This window comes from Xyrauchen texanus, chromosome 1 (genome assembly GCF_025860055.1).
Source record: "Xyrauchen texanus isolate HMW12.3.18 chromosome 1, RBS_HiC_50CHRs, whole genome shotgun sequence".
Classification (NCBI taxonomy): Eukaryota; Metazoa; Chordata; class Actinopteri; order Cypriniformes; family Catostomidae; genus Xyrauchen; species Xyrauchen texanus.
In genome coordinates, this window is record NC_068276.1 from 57,654,044 (window position 1) to 57,679,491 (window position 25,448).

Here is a 25,448-nt window from a genome sequence, read left to right on the forward strand (position 1 = left end):
AAAAAGCAAAACTCACAGGTTTACAGTGAGGCATTTACAATGGAAGTGAATGGGGCCAATCTGTAAACATAAAATAACTCACAGTTTCAAGGTATAGCCACAAGATGTGAACAATAATGGTTTTAACATTATTTTAGTGTCATAAAATCGATTACTAATCTTTTCTGTGTTCAGTTACAGTATATCCAACTTCATTGCCATGACGATGTAATGCCTAAAACTGTGATACTTTTTTATGCCATTAACCCCTTAAAAATGTGCCCCATTCACTTCCATTATTCCTTCCATCCCAATATTCAGAAAAGTGGTCAATCAATGTTTCTTATGACAATCAATCAATGTGTTTGTTTGTTTTTATGACAGATTCTTCAACTTTTACTTTTTGTCACCCTCAATCTTAAATACACTTTGGTTATGTCAATGTACATAAAAAAAAACAAAAAAAAAAAAGTAATTTATTTTTTATTTACACCTTTGAATCTCATGACACAATTCCATAAAATTATGTCTGACAAAATTAAATTAATAGTAATATATATATATATATATATATATATATATATATATATATATATATATATATATATATATATATATATATAATAATTTATTCAAGATTACTTTTCAATTATATTTAATTTTGTTATGTAATTTAAATGCGTTGAAATACATCTATACCAACAACATTTATAGAAAAGAAAGAAGAGACCAATGCTGGTTATGAGTAAAATTTGTAGGACTGAAAGGGTGCCATAAATATTACAGACTACATGCCACAATTAATCATTATTATCTGCCAAAGTCAGAAAAGAAACAATGCTTTTAAAAGTTTGCAGGAGACAAAGTGTTGCAGAGGCTTGACACAAGTTCAAGACAGGTAAAAGTATGTACTTGTGTTTTCTACAGTGTGCAAGCCTTGAAGAAAACGCTTAACCCGGTCATTAAAACATTAAAACGAGGTTTTACAGAGTCGGCTGCACACATCCAGGATATCGACTGATAAAGACAGGGACACGCATTTGAATACGTCATTTCAGCGCTATGCACGCGCCTTCCACGCAGAGGCTATACGTTACACTTGGTCGATCAACCTATAAGGTTTATACTAGAAGTATGGCACTTTAAAGGGTTAAGTCGCACCAAAGTGTGGTACCAGGTGAGCAGCCCGTCAGTCGAAGGAAGCGGAGCTGATGTGATTTCCTGCCTGATGCAGCAAACGTAAGAGGAACATTTTCTTAAACCATCTCTAACATCTCTTTTGAAGTTCCGACGTGACACTGGTCAATTACAGTATGCGTCTTTTGAGTCTTAATTTACGAGTAAGTTACCGACATTAACGATAGATATCCAGCATAAGAACTCTTTCTCGCTCATGATTGATTGATGCTCGTTCATATAATTTAAACTTGTTTAATGGCATTCTTGCTTTCATCAACAAATATAGTCCGATCTCGAAACAGGCGACGAGATAAATAGCTAATTTACAAGAAGTAAAATGCACAGTGCGAAACTTAATGCGTGTTTCAGCTGTTCATCATTGTAAGGATTTCCATACTCTGATTAGTTCAGGTGATCACTATCAATCACTGTGATTAGACAATCGTAGATATATGTCCGTTTAATTATCCATACAGGCGGAGTAATAGAAATATTATTGTTTAGGCAACTGAAATGGGAGATATGCCTTACAAAATGTGAGGCTACATCATTTATATGCCTATAAGTCCGTATAGCTAAAAAATATTTTCTGTTTTTACTCCAATTATAAACGAATTGAACGGACAAACCCAAACAAAGATGCGCCATAACCATACCGTAGTTCCAGCCAAATATCACAAAAATGGGTTACTTCAATTCTGCTTTAAAACCCATAATTAATTAAGCCATTAATGCATGAACCAGCGAAGTGTTTGTGTTAGTATAGAATTCCCATTGATTGTTATTTGGCAAACCCATTTAAACATTTTAGGAACGTTCTATTTAGGTTCCAGAACGTTTCAGGAAGTTTTGTGTGTTACATTCTAAAGAACTTAAGATGTTTTTATTTAAATGCTATTTTAAATAACAATAGCATTCATAATAACACTCTCCACACTCCACCTCTGGCTCTACGTGCCGCTGTACTTACTCTGCTGTACTGCTGTCTTTTATTTGTATTCTTACTTTTAATATATACTGTGTGGACATATTTATATTGCTTATATTTTAATACTTGTTTCTCTTAACTTTCTTATATTTAGAGAATGTGTGACACGCGCCTACAACACCAAAACAAATTCCTTGTATGCGTAAAAAACGTACTTTGCAATAAAGCTTTTTCTGATTCTGATTTAAGGGTATAATTGAGCAGAATCAGATTTTTCCATTGTTTTTTTTTGTTATTTTTCTTAATTTCTTTATTTAATGGTCTTATTTTTATTATAGTCTATTTCTAAAATATTGCAGAGAGGTGATTGATAAACACCGACGTTAGTGTATTAAACCATAACAGGAAAACGTCTTGGTTGCGTATGTAACCTTCTGTTCACAAAGCTGATGCTATGGGGGAGTGTCCTTCTACACAACCTAGTTGAAACCTTTCTACAATAACACCAATTCTAAAATTGGCTATGGTGTTTAAGCCCCGGCATTTTAGACGCAAAGCTGTCCACGCAAACACCGGGCACGCAAACACCATTTCTCCGAATTTTCTGACTGAGGTACAAGAGCGCATCGTTCGCACCACAAAGAACTCCGAGTCTGTAGTGTGGCCAGTTTACACAACGTCTCATTACCACGAATTTCTGCCTGGAAATCTGCCCCAGCATGTCACCTTGCTGGTAGAAGGCAGGAGCTGTCCAAGGTGCTAGAGTAGATAAACAGCGGCGACATATAGTGATGGTCATGCGCCCTTGGGGTTAGGCATGCCATGGCACACGGCACTTGATTCAGCACTGAGGAGTGACAAAAGAGTCGGGCGGGAGGGCGCATCACAATAACTTATAAAGATACAAAACTCCTGCCGAAGTGCTGCGGGGAATCAGGATGTCGATGCGGCCTGTTCTCCAGTCGAAATGTCAAGCAGAGAGGCGAAGTAAGTGTTTGCCGGAACACTACAGGGGAGCGGCGAGTCTTCTCATAGCAATGAAGATCCCGACTGCTGACTCATGTATGTCGAAGGCGAAGTAGTAGAAGGCTTCTAGATGAGAGATGAATCACTGTCTTGAAGGAAGAAAATTCTGAGGAATGGTGTTTACACGCCCGCTTTTATACCGGACACCTTTACGCCTAAAAGGGCTAAAACACCATAGCCAATTTTAGAATTGCCGTTATTGTAGAAAGGTTTCAACTAGGTTGTGTAAAGGACACTCCCCTTAGTGACAGCTTGGTGATGCAGTGTTGAGTGTTCTGAGTCAGAAGGGAACTCTTTTCTTTTTACATTACTTCAAAGCAATGATAGTTTCATTTCTGTCCAATACAGAAGATAAATATTGAAGAGGCGACTTGATGTATCACCAGTTTCATCAGTCATGTTGAGCTTAGGTTGCCATAAATAGTAATACTAATACAATGGCATATAAAAAAGACAGTTACAGTGCTGTGAAAAAGTATTGGCCCCTTCCTGATCTTTTATTTTTGTGTATTTTTCATACTTATTGTTGTAAATTTTCAAACTAACATAAAACAAAGGCAACCTGAGTTAACACAAAATACATTTTTCAAATGTGTGTGTATATATATATATATATATATATACTGTTCTTTGGCCCACTCTTCTTTGCAGAACTGCTTTAGTTTTACCATGTTGGAGGGTTTTCAAGCATGAACTGCCCATTTTAAGGTCCTGGCACAGCATCTCAATCGGGTTCAAGTCCATTGGTATCGACAGGTCATTTTTCCGGGGCTTCAGCCCCGAATGTTTTGACTGTAGCCCCGAATGTAATTTTAAATGTAGGCAACACAAATTTAGGTGCAGCTCAACAACATCAACAAAAATATTTCTGTATGAATATGTATTAATCTTCATGTCTCGCAGGTCTTTGAAGATCATAGGCTACTCGCACTAATATTGCTACATTTTGTTTGAAGTTTATGTCACATGACACCCTCCCCCTGCGCCTCCCACGACTTGAGAGAGACAGCTTGTGTCACTCTGGAGGAAAAAGGTAACGTCAAGAAAAAAGCAATGCAGCCTTTATCAAAAAGAAGAGTAATGGTGAGGATTTAATGATGTTACCTACAAGTTTAGCTTAATGTTTTTAAACTTGTGGGCTGGTCAAGGATGTCCAAATGTAGGGTGATCATACGTCCTCTTTTTCCCAGACATCTTTTTCGGACTTTAAAAATGCGTCCGGCCGGGATTTATTTTATATATATATATATAAATATATTTATTTATATATATTTATGTTATGCTAATAGTGTATTTTTCACTGTATTAAAGTTTGCATTCATAGTAGCACTGTTTTGAACTCTGTTATGTTTAATGATAAATCAGGAAATTAGCCATTTTTGAGGTACACATTGAAATTTCCATTGAACAACACATGTACTTCGTTGTTTCCCATTAATTGACTAGACTCTGGCATCCCACCACAGTCTCATTTGCCCCGCCACAGTCTCATAATGAACCAAAAACATTTTTACACTTCTCATCTAAAATATTTTTGCACTTCTCAGTCTCATAATAACTCTCCTGCGCCAGTCAGCTCCTCACCCGCTGCTGTAAACTCACGTGCTCAAACACACTCGCAGGTATCAGCACTAGAGTATTCCTGGATCTGTCTAATGTTATTTGGTTGCGGAGGAAATCTTTGAGGTAATTAACATTAACTAACATTAAATGTATACACTGCATTTATACACTACACCAAACACTCCGTGTACAAGAGCAAACAGATAATATTATTGCCGAAGTTACAATCATGATGATTAACGTAAATTAACGTTAGCATCACTAGGTTAATTTGCATTACGTTACACTACTTATAGCTTCACTAGCTAGCTATCGTTAGCAGTCTGAGGTAACATTAAAAATAAAAAGCTGAAACTGACATCCCTAGTTTTTACCCTGCTTTTCAGAATGAGCATACAAAAATATTTTAAGAGATGTCAAACCCCAGATGAGGAAGTTAAATGAGGCCCTGTGAGAGATTAGTTAGCACCACAGACTCTAGCTCTGGGTGAACATTGTGGGTCGGGTAGTGTCAATCCAGCATATTTTAGCCAATCACTTTTGGCGAGGCAGGCCTTGGCTCTGTCAATTAAACCCTGGCTGGTGGTGAAGAGCATCATGTATATGGGGAAGAATTGGAGGCGCTGTTTCTCACAATTCAATTTATTTCAAAGTTGCCTACTGCAGCTTTAAGAGCACAAAACTGTTTTCAAGAGCACAACACTAGCCTCTTAATTTTGCTCTCAAAGCGCACCAGATTTAAGTATTTAACTTTAAAATGTACAACATTTTCTAAAGGGTGAGCATACCCCGAACCCCCCAAGAGGATCTGATGTCCACCCCGCCATAGTCTCTCAAAATCCTGTGGGAATCACTGTACTTTCATTGTAAGTAAGGTGCCAGAGTGCAGAAAAACATAAAGGTAGAGAGTGTTTATTTAAAATAGATGGGCGGGGGGCGGGCGGGGGGGGGTCACCTAAAGCAACACCCACTTAAATGGGGCCGGGCTAAGCCCCGAAGCCTCCTCAAGTCCTAGAAAATCCCCTGTTCAAGTCAGGACTTTGACTAGGCCACTACAAACTTAAATTTAGCTTCTTTTGAGCCATTCAGAGGTGGGCTGACTCCTATGCCTTGGATCATTGTCTTGCTGCATAATCCAGTTGTGCTTGAGCTTCAACTCACGGACTGATGGCCGGACGTTCTCCTCTAGTATATTCATTTAAAAACAATTAAGTGCCATGAGTGGAGTGGCACTGAGTGGTATTGTTCAGAGTAGCGCCACCTCTCGTTTTTGATGGAAATTAAAATGAGGCTGTGATGGATGGGCTTGAATCTCTTCACCAGCATGTTTACCTTCTCCTGTGGCATGATCGGAAGCATGTTATGTCAACAGCATGGGAGACATGCGTTGGGATCCCACATTGAAACCGTGTTAGCATACTCTGTGATAAGCGTGATTTAAGAGGTTGCGTTTTGACTGCACTGTATATAGGTTTAGGTTTGTGGTTGTGGGATACAGTTTATAAAATAGTCATTCTTCACTGCTAACAGCCTGGACAGATGAAGAAAAAACACTCGCTTCACAACTCACTTTTTCGCCCCTCTGTGGACATTTCATACAGAAAATGGAGCTCACACGTGCCACTGGGGGCATTGTTTCACATTTTAGTAAGCACAGACACGTTTTAGTAAACGAAAAGTCAAACTACTGTTTAAAAACTGCGGCTCAACGGTCAAATAAGTCCTGTCGTTATAGTGTTTTGAAAAAGAGCGCAGATGGCCGTAAAAATGCGTTTGGTGTCAACGGCACCTTTTGAAGTGTTCAGAAACATTTATTTATTGAATTTAGCCTATTTATTTATGCATACAGTGGTTGCTTCCAAGTTAGTATTTTATTAACAATTAGCTACTTGAAGTAGCCTTTTTTGGTGAAAACCAGCATGGAGAATTTTTGTAAGGGAAATAAAGGTGCACTCAGTAACTTTTTGTTGTGTCATCTTGGCCTTACAGTGACACCTAGTGGTGTGGATGCAGCATCATACAAAATCAACCGTTTTCAGTTACAGATGATGATCAGCCATGATTAATTTAATCCAAGAGTGAAGTTGTCCAATAACAAGATGGATGCTGAGATTAAGAGAGTAGTATTCAACTGGTCATGTGATTCTAAAATGGCAGCCCCCATGAGGGCGCCCCTCCCCATGTAGAATAAAACGGCTTTTATAAGGTTACTGATATGACTAGAGTCCTCATGTGAGTGGTCATGATTTTTACGTATGTTTTAAAATTACAATTAATTTCTTTAGGTAAAAAGAAGTCAAACTTTTGTAATGGGGAAAATTACTGAGTACACCTTTAAATAACTACATTTAAACCTACCCTTAGAGCGATGACTGCATGGCCCCATGAAAATGTCTCTGTAAATTGAGAGAGAATAACGTCTCTATGAGCGTGCATGAGAAAATCAGGCGGTATATGCGCTGTTTTTTTTTACAGCGCAGGCACCATATTAAAATGCAGGATCAGATAAACCGAGCATTCAACTGGTTGTGAGGTTTGCAGTGATGTAGAGATGTGTGTGGAGCCACGGTTGGTGGGTGAGATGAAAAGCCCATTCGCAGAGGCGCGCACGTATCCAGTGCTCTCGTCGAGTTTATGTAAATACTCTACAAACGATTGGGGAGGAATATCCGTCTCGCGCCACACCGAGAACACGACACAACTTCAACTGCACCTAGTAAGCAAGATAAAGCGCAAATGAAGGGTGAAGGTGATGTAAATACTGCGAGGAAAGATGAGGATGCTGATGGATCTGGTGAGTTTCTCATGTTGTTTATTCGGTGTGTTCCGAGTGTGCGTTTATTGTTTTAATGGAAAAGATCTTAAGATATTAAAAAAAAATGTTTTTTTGACTGACTAATTGACTGATTTCCTGGCTATCGTTTTTTATTAACGTGTGTTTAATGCGTACCCTTATTGCGCATCTAATTCTTGCAAATAGTGCATGTGGCTTTTGTTTTAAACAGGTCTTTATTCTGCAATCGGTTAAAACTATTGTTACTAATATGAGTCAGAGAACGTGCATTTTCTACTTAAATTATTCTGTTTCGGTAAATCAGGTAGATAAGCAGTGTACTTTGGTTTTTAAAGCTTATTTCTAATGGAGTCGCGCATTGCCCGTAGGCTGCGCACAGACTGAAAGCATGATTGCACAAGAGGAAAATCCATCGCAGCATCATCTTTTACCTGAGGATGAGAGCAGAGAGATGCTGATTTGAGTGGGCGGCGCATGTATACCCGAGTTGTCAGAGGGGATTTTCCCACGTTGGGTCACTAGAGGTCGGGACACCCTCGCAGCCCCTGTGGTGAAGTGGGGGCCCCGAACATGTGCGGGGGCCCTCTCACGGCGTTGTGAGAGACGAGCTGTATCTTGAGCTATTTTTCACTGCAGAGGCTTTTGCACTAAGCAGCATAGATTTGGTGTGTTTATAGTGATTTAGTGTGGATTAGAAGAAATAGTTTAAAGTCAGGGATGTAGTAGGGAATTCTGGGCTCCCTGACTATATATTGCTTTGGGCCCTTTTAGTATTAAAATAATACTGTTTTTATTTGTTGTTGGGCCCCCTATTCCTTTGGGCCCCCTAGAATCGTTACCACCTTTCACCCCAGCTACAGCCCTGGTTATCGTGCAACATTTTTCAACGTATGGAAATACTTTAGAGACAGAATACTGAACCTTTCCTGTAAATTTCAATAGGCATTTGTCAACCAAAACAAAATAAAAATGGGAAATACGTGACTGCAGGGTACAGCTACTTCTGCCATGGGTTTGCAGCCATTACTTCAGTATACACTTGTCTTAAATAACACTTTCCTCTTCTGTATGGTCTGTTTCACAGCTGTTCACATTATACTAATATACAAATTATCATCTGGTCACAACTAATTTGGCTAGTCTCTTGGCTGCTGTTTCTTTTGAGCTCATGTGCTCAAATGCCAACTCCCATCTTATTAGCAGGAATATTCATCCAGACATTTCCCTCCTAGCATCACCGAAAAGTTCATTTAAAAGCTATATACTGTATATACTGTTCTGTGCAAAAGTCATAGGCCTCTATATTTTTTACAAAAAACATTTGTCTCAAAACATTTAATTTTGATAATCTTCTGAATTATATCAGTAAGAAATATCAATTTTAGTCTTCAACATTCCCATTGCAAATAGCACTGAATAGAAGAAGAGCAAGGAACCCTACAACAGACGTTATGGCCCCCACAGAGCCCCGATCTCAACCTCTGAGTCATTTTACATTTACATTTATGCATTTGGCAGACGCTTTTATCCAAAGCGACTTACAGTGCACTTATTACAGGGACAATCCCCCCGGAACAACCTGGAGTTAAGTGTCTTGGTCAAGGACACAATGGTGGTGGCTGTGGGGATCGAACCAGCAACCTTCTGATTACCAGTTATGCGCTTTAGCCCACTACACCACCACCACTCCAGTCAGTCTGGGATTACCACAGACTAAGAGACAGAAGCAATTGGGACTAAATAAATAGAAGAACTGTTGCAAGTTCTCCAAGAGGCTTTGAACATCCTGTCTGCACAGATGCAAAAATGCAAATAAAATTCAATATGTCTCACTGAACCTCGTATTGAACTCCCAACAACATAATGTGTGAATAATCAAATTAAGTAATGAAACTAATTAATCACATTTAAAATGTGTTTTCCTATTAACCCCATTATCCCAATAACAGAGCAGCAGAAAGCAATAAGGACAACTGTGCAATAAATAATGCATTCAATATTCATTATAACAATATTAACACGTGCAAAGACTTAAGCACTACATACGATATTGCAGCGCAGGTTTACAGACTTTAAAATGATGATTATGAGCAGCCATGAGAGCTATTACAGTTTATTAATTTAACTACATAAACTGATTTCTCAAAAATGGTCAGGCTCATGAAGAAATAAGTGTTTTGCCACACGAAAGGGATATTTTTCTGAACATTTCACAGTGTTTTGAATATTTCATTCTTTTATTGATTGGGATAATAAAACTGATATAAAAATATCTTATTTCGAAATTTGAGCCTCGTGCTGTGTAGAAGATCGGTGCGTATCTGAGTTGTACTTTTGGAATCTATAAAGATAAACATAAAATACTCCGATCAGTCACAACATAAAACCACCTGCCTAATATCATGTAGGTCCCCCTCGTGCCACCAGAACAACTCTTGATCCATCGAGGCATGGACTCCACAAGACCTCTGAAGGTGTCCTGTTGTATCTGGCACCAAGAAGTTAGCAGCAGATCCTTTAAGTCCTGTAAGTTGTGAGGTGGGGCCTCCATGGATCGGACTTGTTGGTCCAGCACATCCCACAGATGCTCAATCAGATTGAGATCTGGGGAATTTGGAGGCCAATTCAACACCTTGAACTCTGTCATGTTAGTCAAACCATTCCTGAAATGTTTTTGCAGTGTAGCAGGTCGCATTATCCTGTTGAATGAGGACATTGCCATCAGGGAATACCGTTGCCATGAAGGGTTGTACGTTGTCTGCAACAATTTTTTAGGTAGGTGGTATGTGTCTAACTAGCATCCACATGAATGCCAGGACCCAACGTTTCATCAGACCAGTCCACCTTCTTCCATTGCTAGATGGTCCAGTTCCGACAATCACCCATTGTGCCCATTGTAGGCACTTTCGTCTGTGGACAGGGGTCAGCATGGGCACTCTGAACGGTCTGTGGCTACGCAGTCCCATACGCAGCAACCTGAAATGCACTGTGTGTTCTGACACCTTTCTATCATGGCCAGCATTAAGTTTTTACCAGACTGGCTAGCTTTCGCTCCCCACGTGCATCAATAAGCCTTGGGTGCCCATGACCCTGTTGCCGGTTCACCGGTTGTCCTTCCTTCGACCACTTTTGGTAGTTACTAACCACTGCATATTGGGAACACCCCACAAGACCTACTGTTTTTGAGATGCTCTGACCCAGTCATCTATCCATCACAATTTGGCCCTTGTCAGAGTCGCTCAGATCCTTACGCTTGCCCATTTTTCCTGCTTCCAACACATAAAATTCAAGAACTGACTGTTCACTTGGTGCCTAATATACCACACCCTTTGACAGGTGCCTGTAAATGTTATTTACACCTGTCAGTCATTTTAATGTTGTGGCTAATCAGTGTATTGCAGTGGAACACAAAGCTAAATAAATAAAGCAAAGTATTGAAGTGAAGGCCAAATTACAGAAAACAACACCTCTATTCTACAATCTCTATTTACCACTCTATATACTGTACACCCAATTGCAGGGTGCAGGGGCCCCCACACATTAGGGAGCTGGCAGTTTTTAAAGACGGATGCATTTTTTATTTATTCTTACATTTGTGTCTTTTACTGTGGATATGACAGATAAAACCTGTAAATATTTTCTGTATTTCTAAGAACATTTGTCTGAAGTCATCAAATCGACTAGCATCACTTTCAGCACCTTTTAAATAGAATTTATCTGATTTCAGTTGCTCTGTTTTTGGGTTGGAAGTCATTACTGATACATTTTCTGATCTCTAACGAACTGCCACGTTCATTTTTAAGCTATATTGACCTATGAAAAATACTCTTTATTGACACTACAGAATTACTTGATAGTTTTAAATGTACTTATTACAAACGATAATGCGTGTATTTGTTTGAAGTTGGCAAATGTGGAATTGGGGCTGGGTGATATGATGATACAGTTCTGTGAAAAAGTATTTGCCCCCTTCTTGATTTGTTCTATTTTTGTGTATTTATAATACTAATCTTCAAATGAGATATAACATAAAACAAAGGCATCCTAAGTAAACACTAAATGCAGTTTTCATATATATATATATATATATATATATTAGTACTGTGCAAAAGATTTAGGCACTTGTGAAAAATGTTGCATAGTGATGTCTTCAAAATAATGACATCATTTATCACTTTATGTCATACAATGTCCAGAAAACATAAAAAAAGCTAAATCAATTTTCGGTACACCTGGACACCGTTTTCCTTGATTGTTGGCAGATAAGATGTTTCAAGCTTCTTGGAGAATTCACCACAGTTCTTCTTTCTATTTAGGCTGTCTCAGTTGTCTCTTTATGTAATCTCAGACTGACTCTATGTTCAGTGGTGGGCTTTGTGGGGGCCATGACATCCCCTTTAATTCGGCTATACATTGTTATTATTATTTTATAAAATAATACATTTTATACAATTTTGTTTTAAATTGACAAATTTAAAATAAAACAGGAAGTGTTTATATTTATTTTATTTTCTGCAAGAAGTGTTTATTTTCATTGCATTATTATTATTATTATTATTATTATTATTATTATTATTATTTTACTTATGTATTATTCTCTATGTTGTATTGCTTTGGGAAGATCTCGAATTTCTTGAGGAAAGTTTATGATTAATATTGGTCAACAACATAGAATGAAATGTGGCATAATGTGAAATTTTGCATTACGGTAAGAATGATTTATAGCCAAGATTTTTTTGTTTGTTTAAAAATTATTAAAGTATTTAATACACTGACAGAATTACCCAAAAAATAGACATTACAATATGGTTATTTAATACATAAACCCATTTTTATAAATGTTCCCCTCCAAAAAAATTACTACATTGTGATATAAATAATTATTATGATATAAGATATTGGTCAAATCACCCACCCATACGTGGAGTGATTGTATAATTTCTCTTTATTATTAAAAATGTGCCCAGTTTAGCAGGAAGATGCTATTCACTGTAAAATCAGTGCTATTCCCCCATTTTGTCAAATTCTAAGACCCATTGATTGACAGTTTGACACATTTGTATTCTTTGTTTTCAGCTCGCTGCACTGGCCATTGGTCTAAGCACATAACTGGTAATCTGGTAATCAGAAGGACACTGGTTCGAACCCCACAGCTACCACCATTGTGTCCTTGAGCAAGGCACTTAACTCACTTGTCCCTGTAATAAGGGCTCTGTAAGTCGCTTTGGATAAAAGCATCTGCCAAATGCATAAAAATGTAAAAAATGTAAAAAAAAAAATCTAGCATCATTGTTTGCTTTTATATCAATGCCATGGCATTCAGGTGTCCAAATACCAATTCTTCTTGAAACATGATCTTGGAGGTCAAACCAAACTTCACAATATCTGGTTATTTGAAAAGCTTTCATTATTTGCCATTCAGTGTGTCACAAATAATCACAAGAATTTTATTTGGCATTGTGTTTTGCAGCATTGTGTTCCTAGCACAAAGAAATACAGTTTGCATTGATGAATTTGTGTTTGCTTATCAACAGGTGAGAAACTCTTGGATTTCAACAGCACTGAGGAGCAGCTGACGGAGTCTGCAGAGAACAGCATGTGGCGAAATGAAAAATACGAATCTGTCCCCTTGGATGTGAAGGGGATTGATGAAGACAATCCAACGGGCAATAGTGACCCTGAATATCTACAGCATGGCTCCGCTGTAAGTCAGAATCTAGCTCTGTATTCATGTTGTCCATTTTTTGTTTAGAGATTAAGATTACCAACTCTAATACAAACACTTCTCAGTTTCCTTGCCTTTTTAGTTCAGAATTTGCTTGGCAAACTATGGAGACATATGTGGACATTTGAATGCTTCCAATTTGTCATGTTGCTTGGAACAGGCGATATATGAAATTAAAGCTAGGGAGGATAAATTAAGATTTTAATGCAAATCTGATTTATTGTGCATAGTGTTCATGGCAGGCAAATACTCAGTAGTCTCTAATTATGACTTATGACAACATATATTTTCGTGAGAACCAAAAGCTTGCCAAATGCATTTTGGTTAAAACGCAATTTGATGCAGCGCTTTCCTTTACAGTTAATTGTAAAATTCATTGCAGATGGTGCAATGAATTTTAAGCATTGCCGATGTTACGTACCCTGTGGTTGGGCAAAAATATTTAGCATATTGAATGAGGATTTGAACACCTGTGCAACTCTAAAAGACATGCTGCAACATCCCCTGCCGAGACTAAATGATGGCACAAGTGTTCAGCCATGAATGTGGTGGGAACGAATAACAGATTTGGTATTTTTTGAGTGTGGTGTGTTATACATCCTTAATATTCCCTTTGAGAAATTGCTTTTGCCCCTTTGACTTCCTGCTCTGAGCAGGCTGTAGCATGCGTGATTTGTCTGTTTGAGACTGCACCAAGTAATCTCCCAATGGACGTGTGGTGTTCAAATAAACCTGAGTGTTATGGTCCTTACATCATAGAAGTGGCATGACAAGTAAATAAAGTTTTGGGCTTTATAAACCAAAAGGTACAAACCCCAAAAGGAGTGATCCATGAACTGGAGAGTTGCCGAGATCTGTCATGCCCTAAAAGGGATAGTCCAACCAAAACTGAATATTCTGTCATTTACTCACCAAACAGGTTATTCCAAATCTAAATGGCTTTGTTACTTTTGTGGAACACAAAATGAGAATTTAGGTAGAATGTCAAAACCTCAGACACCATTCAATTTCATTGTATGAAAACCAAAGTTCTTTGAAAGTGAAAGTGACATAGCCTATTCATACTGCATAACATTATCATTTGTATTCTACAGAAGAATGTGCCCATTTACTCAACCAACAAAAGTAGGTTGAGTAAATGGTCACAGAGTTTAAATTTCATTTAACCATTGCTTGCCCTTGGATGGTCCAATCTAGTAAGTAATCCTAGATATACTGTAGTAAGCTGTAGTAAACCGTGCATTTGTTTTTATACCCTGCAAACCTTTGGTCTTTTGTGATGCATTGAAGATTGTTGTCACAATTCTGCAGATTTAAACTTTTTTGCCAAGGTAACGTTATCTATTTGGCTAATGTAGATGAGATGTTTCTGAAATGTTGAGAATGGTTTGAAAATGACAAACACATCACTGTATATTTTTCAGTTAAACATTACAAATTATTTATTCGAATTGTTCTGGGTTTTTGGTAAAGGAAAATTTGCCATTTTATGCAATTTTTTGCCAATTAAATGGCATCATTACGGGGCGGCTGTGGCTAAGGTGGTAGAGCAGGTTGTCCACTAAGGGTTGGCGGTTCGATTCCCAGCCCACACGACTCCACATGCTGAAGTGTCCTTGAGCAAGACACTGAACCCCAAGTTGCTCCCAATTGCAGGCTAGCACCTTGCATGGCAGCTCTGCCATCATTCTTGTGTGAATGTGTGTGTGTGTGTGTGAATGAGATGCAGTGTAAAGTGTCCTGTCTAAAGTGCTTTGCAGTGTAAAGTGCTTTGCCATTTATTCGGCAAGTACGACTTGAGGTTAAAAAGGCGCTATATAAGTGCCATTTGCCATTTATTCGGCAAGTACGACTTTTTCCTGAGAACTACTGCTTGATCAACCCAGCAGACAACATTTTAAAGGAATATTCTGGGTTCAATACAAGTTAAGACTTGTATTCATTTGTCTCACTTCCCTTCTAAGTGCTTCACTGTAACCTAGATTTTTGCTTTTTTAAAGAAAAGAAGGGACAAGTCAAAATCATTTTTTGTTGTAATCAATATTGACCCACAGATGCTGTCGATTGAGCTTAACTTGTATTGAACCCGGAATATTCCTTTTAAAATGTTGTCTGCTGGTTTGATCAAGCAGTAGTTCTCAGGAAAAAGTCATACTTGGATAAAAGCACCTGCTAAATAACACATTTCAGTGACTTCAGTGTGTGGCATTTAAGAATTAGGAAGTAAAATCAAATCTGAAATTGCATGGGCTGAGAATGCCTTCCAATTCAAGTAAATGCTGTGGTGTTATTACAGCGCTAATTTGAGGGGAAATAGAGGTAGGCTAGAGTATGTCTCCACAATATGCCCACTTGTAAATACTTGCATTCATAAATCAGTTGTTTTCCTCTCTATAGTCTGTGAAAGGAATTGGATATTTATGCAAATATACAGAGTTGTACAGGGGATTGTACTGATATGTAATTTTATACGTGTGTGTGTGTGTGTGTGTGTGTGTGTGTGTGTGTGTGTATATGTATATGTATATATATACATACATATACAGTGCATCCAGAAAGTATTCACAGCGCTTAACTTGTTCAACGTTTTCGACATTTTGTTATGATGGACAATACATTCCTGAGCCTTATTCCAAAATTGATTAAATTCAATATTTTCCTCAAAATTCTACAAACAATACCCCATAGTGACAACGAGAAAGAAGTTTGTTGAAATCTTTGCAAATTTATAAAAAATGAAAAAAAAAAAAAAATCACATGTACATCAGTATTAACAGCCTTTGCTCAATACTTTGTTGAAGCACCTTTGGCACCAATTACAGCCTCAAGTCTTTTTGAGTATGATGCTACAAGCTTGGCACACCTATTTTTGGGCAGTTTCTCCCATTCTTCTTTGCAGGACCTCTGAAGCTCCATCAGGTTGGATGGTGAGCGTCTGTGCACAGCCATTTTCAGATCTCTCCAGAGATGTTCAATCGGGTTCAAGTCTGGGCTCTGACTGGGCCACTCAAGGACATTCACAGAGTTTTCCCGTAGCCGCTCCTTTGTTATCTTGGCTGTGTGCTTAGGGTCGTTGTCCTGTTGGAAGATGAACCTTCGCCCCAGTCTGAGGTCCAGAGCGCTCTGGAGCAGGTTTTCTTCAAGGATGTCTCTGTACATTGCTGCATTCATCTTTCCCTCTATCCGGACTAGTCTCCCAGTTCCTGCCACTGAAAAACATGCCCACAGCATGATGCTGCCACCACCATGCTTCACTGTAGGGATGGTATTGGCCAGGTGATGAGCGGTGCCTGGTTCCTCCAGACATGACGCTTGCCATTCAGGCCAAAGAGTTCAATCTTTGTTTCATCAGACCACAGAATTTAGTTTCTCATGGTCTGAGAGTCCTTCAGGTGCCTTTTGGCAAACTCCAGATGTGCCTTTTACTGAGGAGTGGCTTCCGTCTGGCAACTCTACCATACAGGCCTGATTGGTGGAGTGCTGCAGAGATGGTTGTTCTTCTGGAAGGTTTTCCTCTCTCCACAGAGAAATGCTGGAGCTCTGTCAGAGTGACCATCGGGTTCTTGGTCACCTCCCTGACTAAGGCCCTTCTCCCCTAATCACTCAGTTTGGCCGGGCAGCCAGCTCTAGGAAGAGTCCCGGTGGTTCCAAACTTCCATTTACGGATGATGGAGGCCACTGTGCTCATTGGGACCTTCAATGCTGCAGAAAGTTTTCTGTACCCTTCCCCAGATCTGTGCCTCGATACAATCCTGTCTCGGAGGTCTACAGACAATTTCTTTGACTTCATGGCTCGGTTTGTGCTCTGGCATGCACTGTTAACTGTGGGACCTTATATAGACAGGTGTGTGCCTTTCCAAATCATGTCCAATCAACTCAATTTACCACAGGTGGACTCCAATCAAGTTGTGGAAACATCTCAAGGATGATCAGTGGAAACAGGATGCACCTGAGCTCAATTTTGAGTGTCATGGCAAAGGCTGTGAATACTTATGTACATGTGATTTTGTTTTCATTTTTTATTTTTAATAAATTTGCAATGATTTCAAACAAACGTATTCACGTTGTCATTATGGGGTATTGTTTGTAGAATTTTGAGGAAAATAATGAATTTAATCAATTTTGGAATAAGGCTGTAACATAACAAAATGTGGAAAAAGTGAAGCGCTGTGAATACTTTCTGAATGCACTGTGTATATATATTCCCATTCAGATGAAATGGGCAAAGTCTGGACTATGACATTTTAAAGCATCCTTGATCTTATTTATGAAATGCAAGCATATGCATTTGCTTATATAAAATCCAAACAAGTTTACCCATGTTTTTGGAGGTGATACATCTGTATGTTTCCCTTAAGATTATTTTTAGGTAATGTTTTATTGGTTTTAAGCCTGAAGGCCTTGATAACTGTAAGAGCTCCTTTTTATTGTAAGGTCTTCAAGCTGTCATACTGAGTATAATTTGTGTACCAATAACTTTATAAGGACTGTATATGTAGCTGGAGAATCCTGTAAAAAAAAACACTCCTACTCTCATTTCCTGTCCTCTCTAAATAAGTTCCAAAAAATGTACAACCTCAGTGACATGAGCAAGATTGAGGGTCAAATTGCTTTCACAAGTCGTTTAGAGATCATTCAATCGTGTACTAATGTACTAGAGAAATTAGTAGATGCATATTTGTGTCTCCTTTTACATCTTAAATCCTCTCTTTATTTTTCAAATCCGGTACACTCGAAAGATTGATGAGGAACCAAGGCACTCGAAACAGGAGCCGTACTTCCAGGATGGCCAGAGGCGGGTAGATTACGTCCTCACCTACCACGTCCAGAAGCCCCAGAGCACTCGCAGGCAGTCGTCGCACTCATGCGGCAGAGGCCTGAGTGAAAGCTTGGGCCGCAGGTTTAAACGTAAGCGGGCCATCCCATCTGCTCAAGAGGACCCTGAATTTGCAGCCCAAGAGCAGAGACTTGATTACCATGACGATGACCAGCGGCTCCGCAGGGAGGAGTTTGAGGAGAACCTGCGAGATATGGGACTTGTGATGGAGAAAGAAGAAGGGGTGAGTTCCATTGTATGGAGTTTGCACTCATTGATGATTCATATTCAGTGCATTCATAAAATATTAATATCCCTTCATTTATTTTGGATTTTATTATCGCTTTCCCGGTCCGACGTGCCGCACTCGACCCACGGTGTGTTTCAGAGGTTTATGTTTTTGAAAGATAAAACTCCAAAAAAAAAAAAGTAAACATAATACATATATTTGGAAAGCTGAGATACTCGTGATTCGAACGATGTAAACCTTTTTAAGATACAATCACAACAGCAGGTACAATCTATATCTTTGTCAGACCACCAACATATAAACAACCAAAAACAAAATTTAGGCAACTCACCTATGAAGCCTCGTAGTCCACTGAGCCATAACTTCCCGACAAAAACGGTGTTGTTTCATTGTCAAATGTCCAAACGATCAAATCAAGTAAAATGTTTAGTCCAAATCACATTATTACATCAATAAATATCCACAGACTCTTGTTGCATCATTTCAAAGCACCTGGCAGCTGTGCCTAATCTTTCACATATTATCGGTAATAACTTCAGTTCAGATGTAAACATTTCCTATATCCGGTATCAGAATGGAAGCACGCACTCTGACCTTTCGATTGACACCTCATTTGACCCAATAGGAGCTTCCATATCCTATCCAAAGCCTTCAATACCCAACCACCAGTCTGTGTCGAATGTAAGGGCATACCCACTTTCCTTTGTTTACTGATCAAACCAATTACATCGAAGAGTGGAAATGACTGACGCATCGTATAGCCAATGAAATTCTGAAAACAGTGATATGCGGCTTTAGTGTAACCATTAGAGCACGGTTCTCTTATGCGTGTGCGTAAGCAGCCTCGAGTTTACCGACAGTTTTACGCCTCAGCGCATAAAGCCATTGGAGAACTGTTTTGGAACTGTTTACACATTTGGCGATTTAAATATGGTGAAACGGACGTGAAAAACAGGATTTTCACCCCAGGATGTGATATAAGAAGGCATTCATTGTCAAAATTCTGAGTTTGGAGATGAAATTTCTGAAAACAATACGGATGATTTGGAGGCAGAGGAAATATGGAGAGATGAGACATGGCTCTGGACAAGTAAGTGTTTTCTTGTGTTTTATAACATATATTACTGTATATTCGCATAAATAAGCTTTAGTTTGAATAATGAACACATTTTGTAATTACCCTTTGTCGTGTGTTTCCTCAGTGAGTGTTTGAACCGTTTGTGCGTGTTTTTTGTATTTGTATGTGCGTGTGTGAGGTTTTAGTTCATTGTTTGTTTCAGATCTATTGACATGCTATATAGATGTTTTGTATATTTACTGTAATATATATATATATATATATATATATATATATATATATATATATATATATATATATATATATATGGACTTGTATATATATATATATATATATATATATATATATATATATATATAAATAAATAAATATAAGTTGAAAATAAGAATATATGTTGTGTTTGAGAGTCTATTTGTTACAATGCGGGAGGTGGGGGAGGTGTAGGCCCATCTATTTGTTACAATGCTGAATTGATGGGGGAGGTGTAGGCCCATCTCTTTGTTCCATAGTACATTGGCAAAGTATACAGTATTTACAGTAAATATACATACAATAATGCATATTTACACACTCGAAAAGAAAAACTATATATATATATATATATATATATATATATATATATATATATATATAAATAATACAGAAAAGATGGAAAAGTTGTGTCTAGCTTTGTAAATTACATTTATTTATTCTCCCCCACTCAGCAAGCGGCCACATAAAGTGGAGCAGCAGGACAGCACCTCATCAAGAGAGGAGGGCTTTCAGAGAGACCCTTGCTGAGGAGCTGGCAGAGTTGGGGTCTCACTCCACAGCCAGACCCGTATCTCCTGCTCCACGAAGAGCAGATCACAGGCCGTTGCACATCACCAAATCTTGCACCGCTGGTCGTCTGAAGTGCAGGCAGTGTCATGCAAAGACACCAGTGAAGTACTCTTCCTGTGTTCTGCCTTTGTGCTTTGTACCCAAATGTGACTGCTACAATGACTGGCATGTTGCTAGAAACATGTACAATTTTATAATGGTTTGTAAATACTTTGTGTAAAAATTCATGTAAATAGTTTGTTGTGTATTTTTTATATAAACAAATTGTCCACCATAGCACTAGTTTTGACTCTTTTATATGCACAACATTTAGTTTCAAGAAGGGAAAAGGCACTCTAATGTGTTTATGCATCAGTTACTCTGTGTCAGCAAAACTAATAGTGGATCTGGATATGGAATATGATAGCTCTAAGTGTCATCTTTCATTAGAGCCCAAAATTATGACTGTACGTTGAAGCGTTCAAAAGTAGGAGCCTTTTTGTCCTAGGTTACCAAAGGGTCCTTTTGGAGTATCCAAAAGGCACTTTTGTAAAACGCCTGGGTGTACCCTTAGAAAAACATGTGTAAAATATTCATTTTTTATGGTATTGTTCTAAAATTTGAACTTGGACTAGGTAAGGCTTCATGCTGTGATCCCATTGTGTTCTCAAGCTAATAGCTACAAGTTATAGTCATCTGCAGGCATCTGTATGCAAAAAAAATTTCAGGCGGAAAAAAAAAACTTCTATTTCATTGTGTTCAAACTTCTATTACTCAGAATCAGTAGCACTTACAGTAATTCTGACTGCTGGGGAAAAAACTTCAGAGTGTCCCCTTTCAAATGTGACCATGCATGTACTCCAAACGGTTCAAGAACAGCTTTAAATTTACTTTGGGTATGCCTTGATTAGGCGTTTTAGGCTAATTTTACAGGATTGATTGCAGTCTTATGATAAAATGCTTTTTTTTTTCACATCTACACTCCATACCCCATAATGACAAGGCAAAAAACAGATTTTTGATAACTTTGCACATTTATTAAAAATAAAAAAATGAAATATCACATTGACATAAGTATTCAGACCCTTTACTGTGACACTTGATAGCTCAGGCATGTCCTATTTCTCTGGATCATCCTTGAGATGTTTCTACACTTTGATTGGAGCCTACCTATGGCAAATTCAATTGATTGGGCATGATTTTGTAAGGTACACACTTGTCTATATAAGGTCTCACAGCTGAAAATGCATATCGGAGCAGAAACCAAGCCATGAGGTCAAAGGAACTGCCTGCAGAGCTCAGAGACAGGATTGTGTTGAGGCACAGATCTGGGGAAGGCTACAAAAAAATTGTCTGCATTGAAGGTCCCCCAGAGCACAGTGGAAATTAAAGAAGTTTGGAACAACCAGGACTCTTCCTAGAGCTGGCAGCCCGGCCAAAATGACCAATCTGGGGAGAAGGGCCTTGGTAAGAAAGGTGACCAAGAACCCGATGGTCACTCTGGTTGAGCATGGTGGTGGTAGCATCATGCTGTGGGAGTGTTTTTCAGCAGCAGGGACTGGGGGACTGGTCAGGGTAGAAGGGAAAATACAGCAAAATACAGAGATATCCTTCATGAATATATATACTGGATCCAGAGTGCTCAGGACCTCAGAATGGGCCGAAAGTTCACCTTCCAACAGGACAATGACCCTAAGCACACAGCCAAGACAACACAAAAGTGGTTTAGGTACAACTCTGTGAATGTCCGATGGTCCCCATCCAACCAGACAGACTTGAGAGGATCTGCAGAGAAGAATGACAGAAAATCCCCAAATGAGATGTGCAAAGCTTGTCACATCGTACCCAAAAAGACTTGAGGCTGTAAGAGAGCGAGTGAGCAAATTCGTGTTTACAAGTTCCCAGGCTGCTAAAATGAGTGCTTCAAAGAATTAGTTGCTGTATTTATTTATTTTTTATCTAATTGCTGATGAGGTTTATAGAATATCTTTTGTAGAAGTGTTTTGGTATGACACACTAACTAGCAAGTAAAAGAGAGATCCCTGAGCATACTTTTATATTCCACTTTGCTCTCAGGATTGCAGTAAATTCATATTTAATACTCGCTGCGAAGTTCTTCTTGCTTCTTCGCTCAGAGCCAAAAAGAAGTTCGAAACAGCTGGGCAACGCATACTGTTTGCGACACCTGCCAAACCACTGGAGGAGATATTTAGCGATATTTATGAAATGCATTCATTGTAATTCTATGTATTATATGGAGTATGTTAGGGGAAACGTTTGACTTGTCAGCCTAGTTGTAAAAATCGAAGAGCTTCCTGTATTATTAATGTTAACGAGTTGTCACCCTTAGGAAAGGATTTCTTTAATTTGTTCTCTAATCCCATTGGAGCTATAATTGTAATAATTGGAGTTAAATTGACTGGCATTTATCAAACAAGCTAACATATTAAACTCCGGTAATAACCGAAACACACGATTGTCTGAACATTATGTTACTATTTAATATGACTAATTTGCAATTAATGCAGAACTCTAGACAAGTATGATTACTGTCATATCATTCAACCTTAACTTCTGTAAAACTGCTCTGTAGATTTGCTTTATTGTACACAGGCATTTAGCTTTCTATGTTACATTTAGATGTTCTTATGGACAATCCAACAAGTATTAGGTGAAAAGGCCACGATGAACTAATCGTCAACAAAGTCAAAGTGTGGGATTGTCCGGTTGATAATAAACTGAAGTATTAGTGTAACATGATGATCAGCTCTTTGAAATAGTGCAGGGAATTCTTGTCCAAATGTAAGTAGTCAGGAATCACTTTAATTGTCGTCTTGAGTTTAATATTTTATCTAGTAAAACAAAGGCTTATTTTGTGACATTTTAACTGCCTTGTACATTTTCTGTAATAAGATGTAAGTGCAAAACTTGCCGCCACCATTCTAGGGTGATGTGAGTGGTTGGGAGGGTGTTGCTATGCAGTTGCTAGGTTGTTTCCAGGGTGTTCTGGGAGGTTGCTAGTTTTCTTACTTGGCCAAGCCAAAAGTGGTGGCGTAGTGGGCTAAAAGCACATAACTGTTAATCAGAAGGACGCTGGTTCGAACCCCACAGCCACCACCATTGTGTCCTTGCGCAAGGACTTTGGATAAAAGTGTCTGCCAAATGCATAAATGAAATTAAATGAAATGTTCTTATTATACTTAATAAGCCGTCAACGTGTGTGGTAATGTAAACGCATTGTGCACGTTTGTAAAGTCATAAACGGCATCAAATTAAACTGATGGACAAGGATACAATTTGACCATTACGCAGATTTCGTGTTGCATGTAAACACCTTAACTGCCGTATTTACTGGCTTATCCAATGTACGCTTGTATTGTACGCGTGCCTTTCCACGGTTTTACGTCAAAAACAGAGTATAGCGGGATTATTTCGATGCCATGTACACACAGATTTTTTAAATATGTTTATTTCTGGGAGTAATGAGTGTACTGGTGTGCATACTGGTGTGCGGGCTCAGTGTTCAAAGTTTAAGGGAATTATTTCACCGTTTTGTGTGTCCGGTGCAAATCGTTACCCAATCACTTAGAAAAGTAAAAACACACCGTTTGTTCAAATCTCTAAGCCTATGTATGAGAAACCATAGTAGTGATTGGCTTAGTAAACACCACTAAATATGTCACTACCCTAAATGTGTCATTACTAAATCAGGTTGAGTCATAGTAATGTTAACAACCTCAACATGTCCATTTAAAGTGTGCTTTGCTAGCAAATGAAGTCTGGGTGTGATTAGCCAGTAATTATAACGCATGTGATAATGCTAGAGGATATAATGTTTATTTCCTCAGTTTGCTTGATTTAAGAGGGTTATGTGATCATTTCCCTTAGTAGTGTCACTTAAACATACTGTAGATGTAGTTCAGGCAAAAACAACTATCTAGAAGTGTTATTACTAGGGCTGTCAATCGATTAATATTATTAATCAAATTAATTATATGGTGTCCCGACTAATTAATCACGATTAATCGCATATACAAGTATTTGCTGAGAAAGCCCCTCATATAACAATAATTCAATGTATAATGATGAAATAATTATACATAGTTATCTTTAAATATTTTAAAATTATATATATAATAAACAAATATTCAGATAATTAAAATGCTTTACATTCCTGTAGCAGAAGAGTTAATCATTGATAAGACAATACAAAAAGCGGCTTTAGAATACAATGTATTGTTTACTACCATATTATTGATCATAAGTCAATCATTGGCACACAGTTCACAGCAATCCATTACACAAGTGACTTTGTCAATCAGAGATTTATTATGAGGGCTTGTTTAAGGACCCGTCAATGGACACCTGCATCAGACATTTTTTTTTTTAAGAAACAAGCCACATAGTATACAATACTACAGATATATTTTACAATAATTCCAAGACATTATATTCATTGCATAGTGCAATGGTTTTCAATGCTTTGGAGTTGTTGGAGGTACAAAGAGTATTTAAATAATATTTCAAGTCTTTACAAAAAAGTGCAAATAGGGGCTTTATAGACATAAATTAACACTTATGCATAAACAAATTGGCAAGAAAAATAAACAGATTAATCAGAAAATATTAACTTAAATGATCAAAACTGTGAAAACCAAATAAAACATCTTTTTATAAAGCAAAGAAAAACTAGTTAAAATAGAGGTACGCACAAACAAACAACATTTTCTCCAAAATACTACAGCGTAGGCACTTTCCCAAAAAAGGTGAGGGGCAGATTCATCTACAGCATTACAGAAGGAGCAAAGTGGATCTATTTCAGGGAGCATGTTTCTTAAATAAAGATTGACTGGGTAAAAACGGTGTAACTGTTTAAAGGACACCTCCTTAACCTCGTTGGTAATTAAATATTTGTGATGTAAAGACCATACGACCTGCGTCAGACATGCTTGTGTCGTGCCTCGGGTGTGTTGCGTCATAAAAATAAAATGTTTAGGTCACTGTGTCGAGTTAAATATAGTTTAATACTCAATCTTTAAACACATCTTGAGATCCCTCAGTTCGCATTTGCGCTCCTACAAGTGTTTTGAACGCAAGAACATAACATATGTTTGTGTTGTGTGTCTGCTAAAGGATTGTTAATGTTTTCTTCACTGTATAAACTGTGTGTTGCTCACACAGCTGAAATTTCACGTACTGCCCTCTGGAGTAAACGGGAGGTACTACAAGCTCGCATTTCTCAGGAAAGCATTGCGATTAATTGCGTACATTTTTAACCCGTTATCGTTTGTAAAATGAATCGCACGTTA

General features: G+C 38.1%; 1 protein-coding gene across 4 annotated transcripts in view; it reads left to right on the forward strand.

The window, feature by feature from the left end:
- LOC127644134 (anoctamin-1-like) overlaps positions 1–25,448 on the forward strand; it is a 66,668-nt gene that overhangs the window by 944 nt on the left and 40,276 nt on the right. The window contains exons 1-4 of one of the 4 annotated variants that reach the window (XM_052127176.1): positions 7,208–7,469; positions 12,546–12,683; positions 13,004–13,173; positions 17,934–18,254. In XM_052127176.1, the coding sequence (XP_051983136.1) occupies positions 13,066–13,173; positions 17,934–18,254 (429 nt within the window). In that variant the 5' untranslated portion in view covers positions 7,208–7,469; positions 12,546–12,683; positions 13,004–13,065. Of the gene's footprint in view, positions 1–1,111; positions 1,219–7,206; positions 7,470–12,545; positions 12,684–13,003; positions 13,174–17,933; positions 18,255–25,448 lie in introns of those variants that run through there. The other 3 variants (XM_052127185.1, XM_052127168.1, XM_052127161.1) reach the window with 3 other exon arrangements.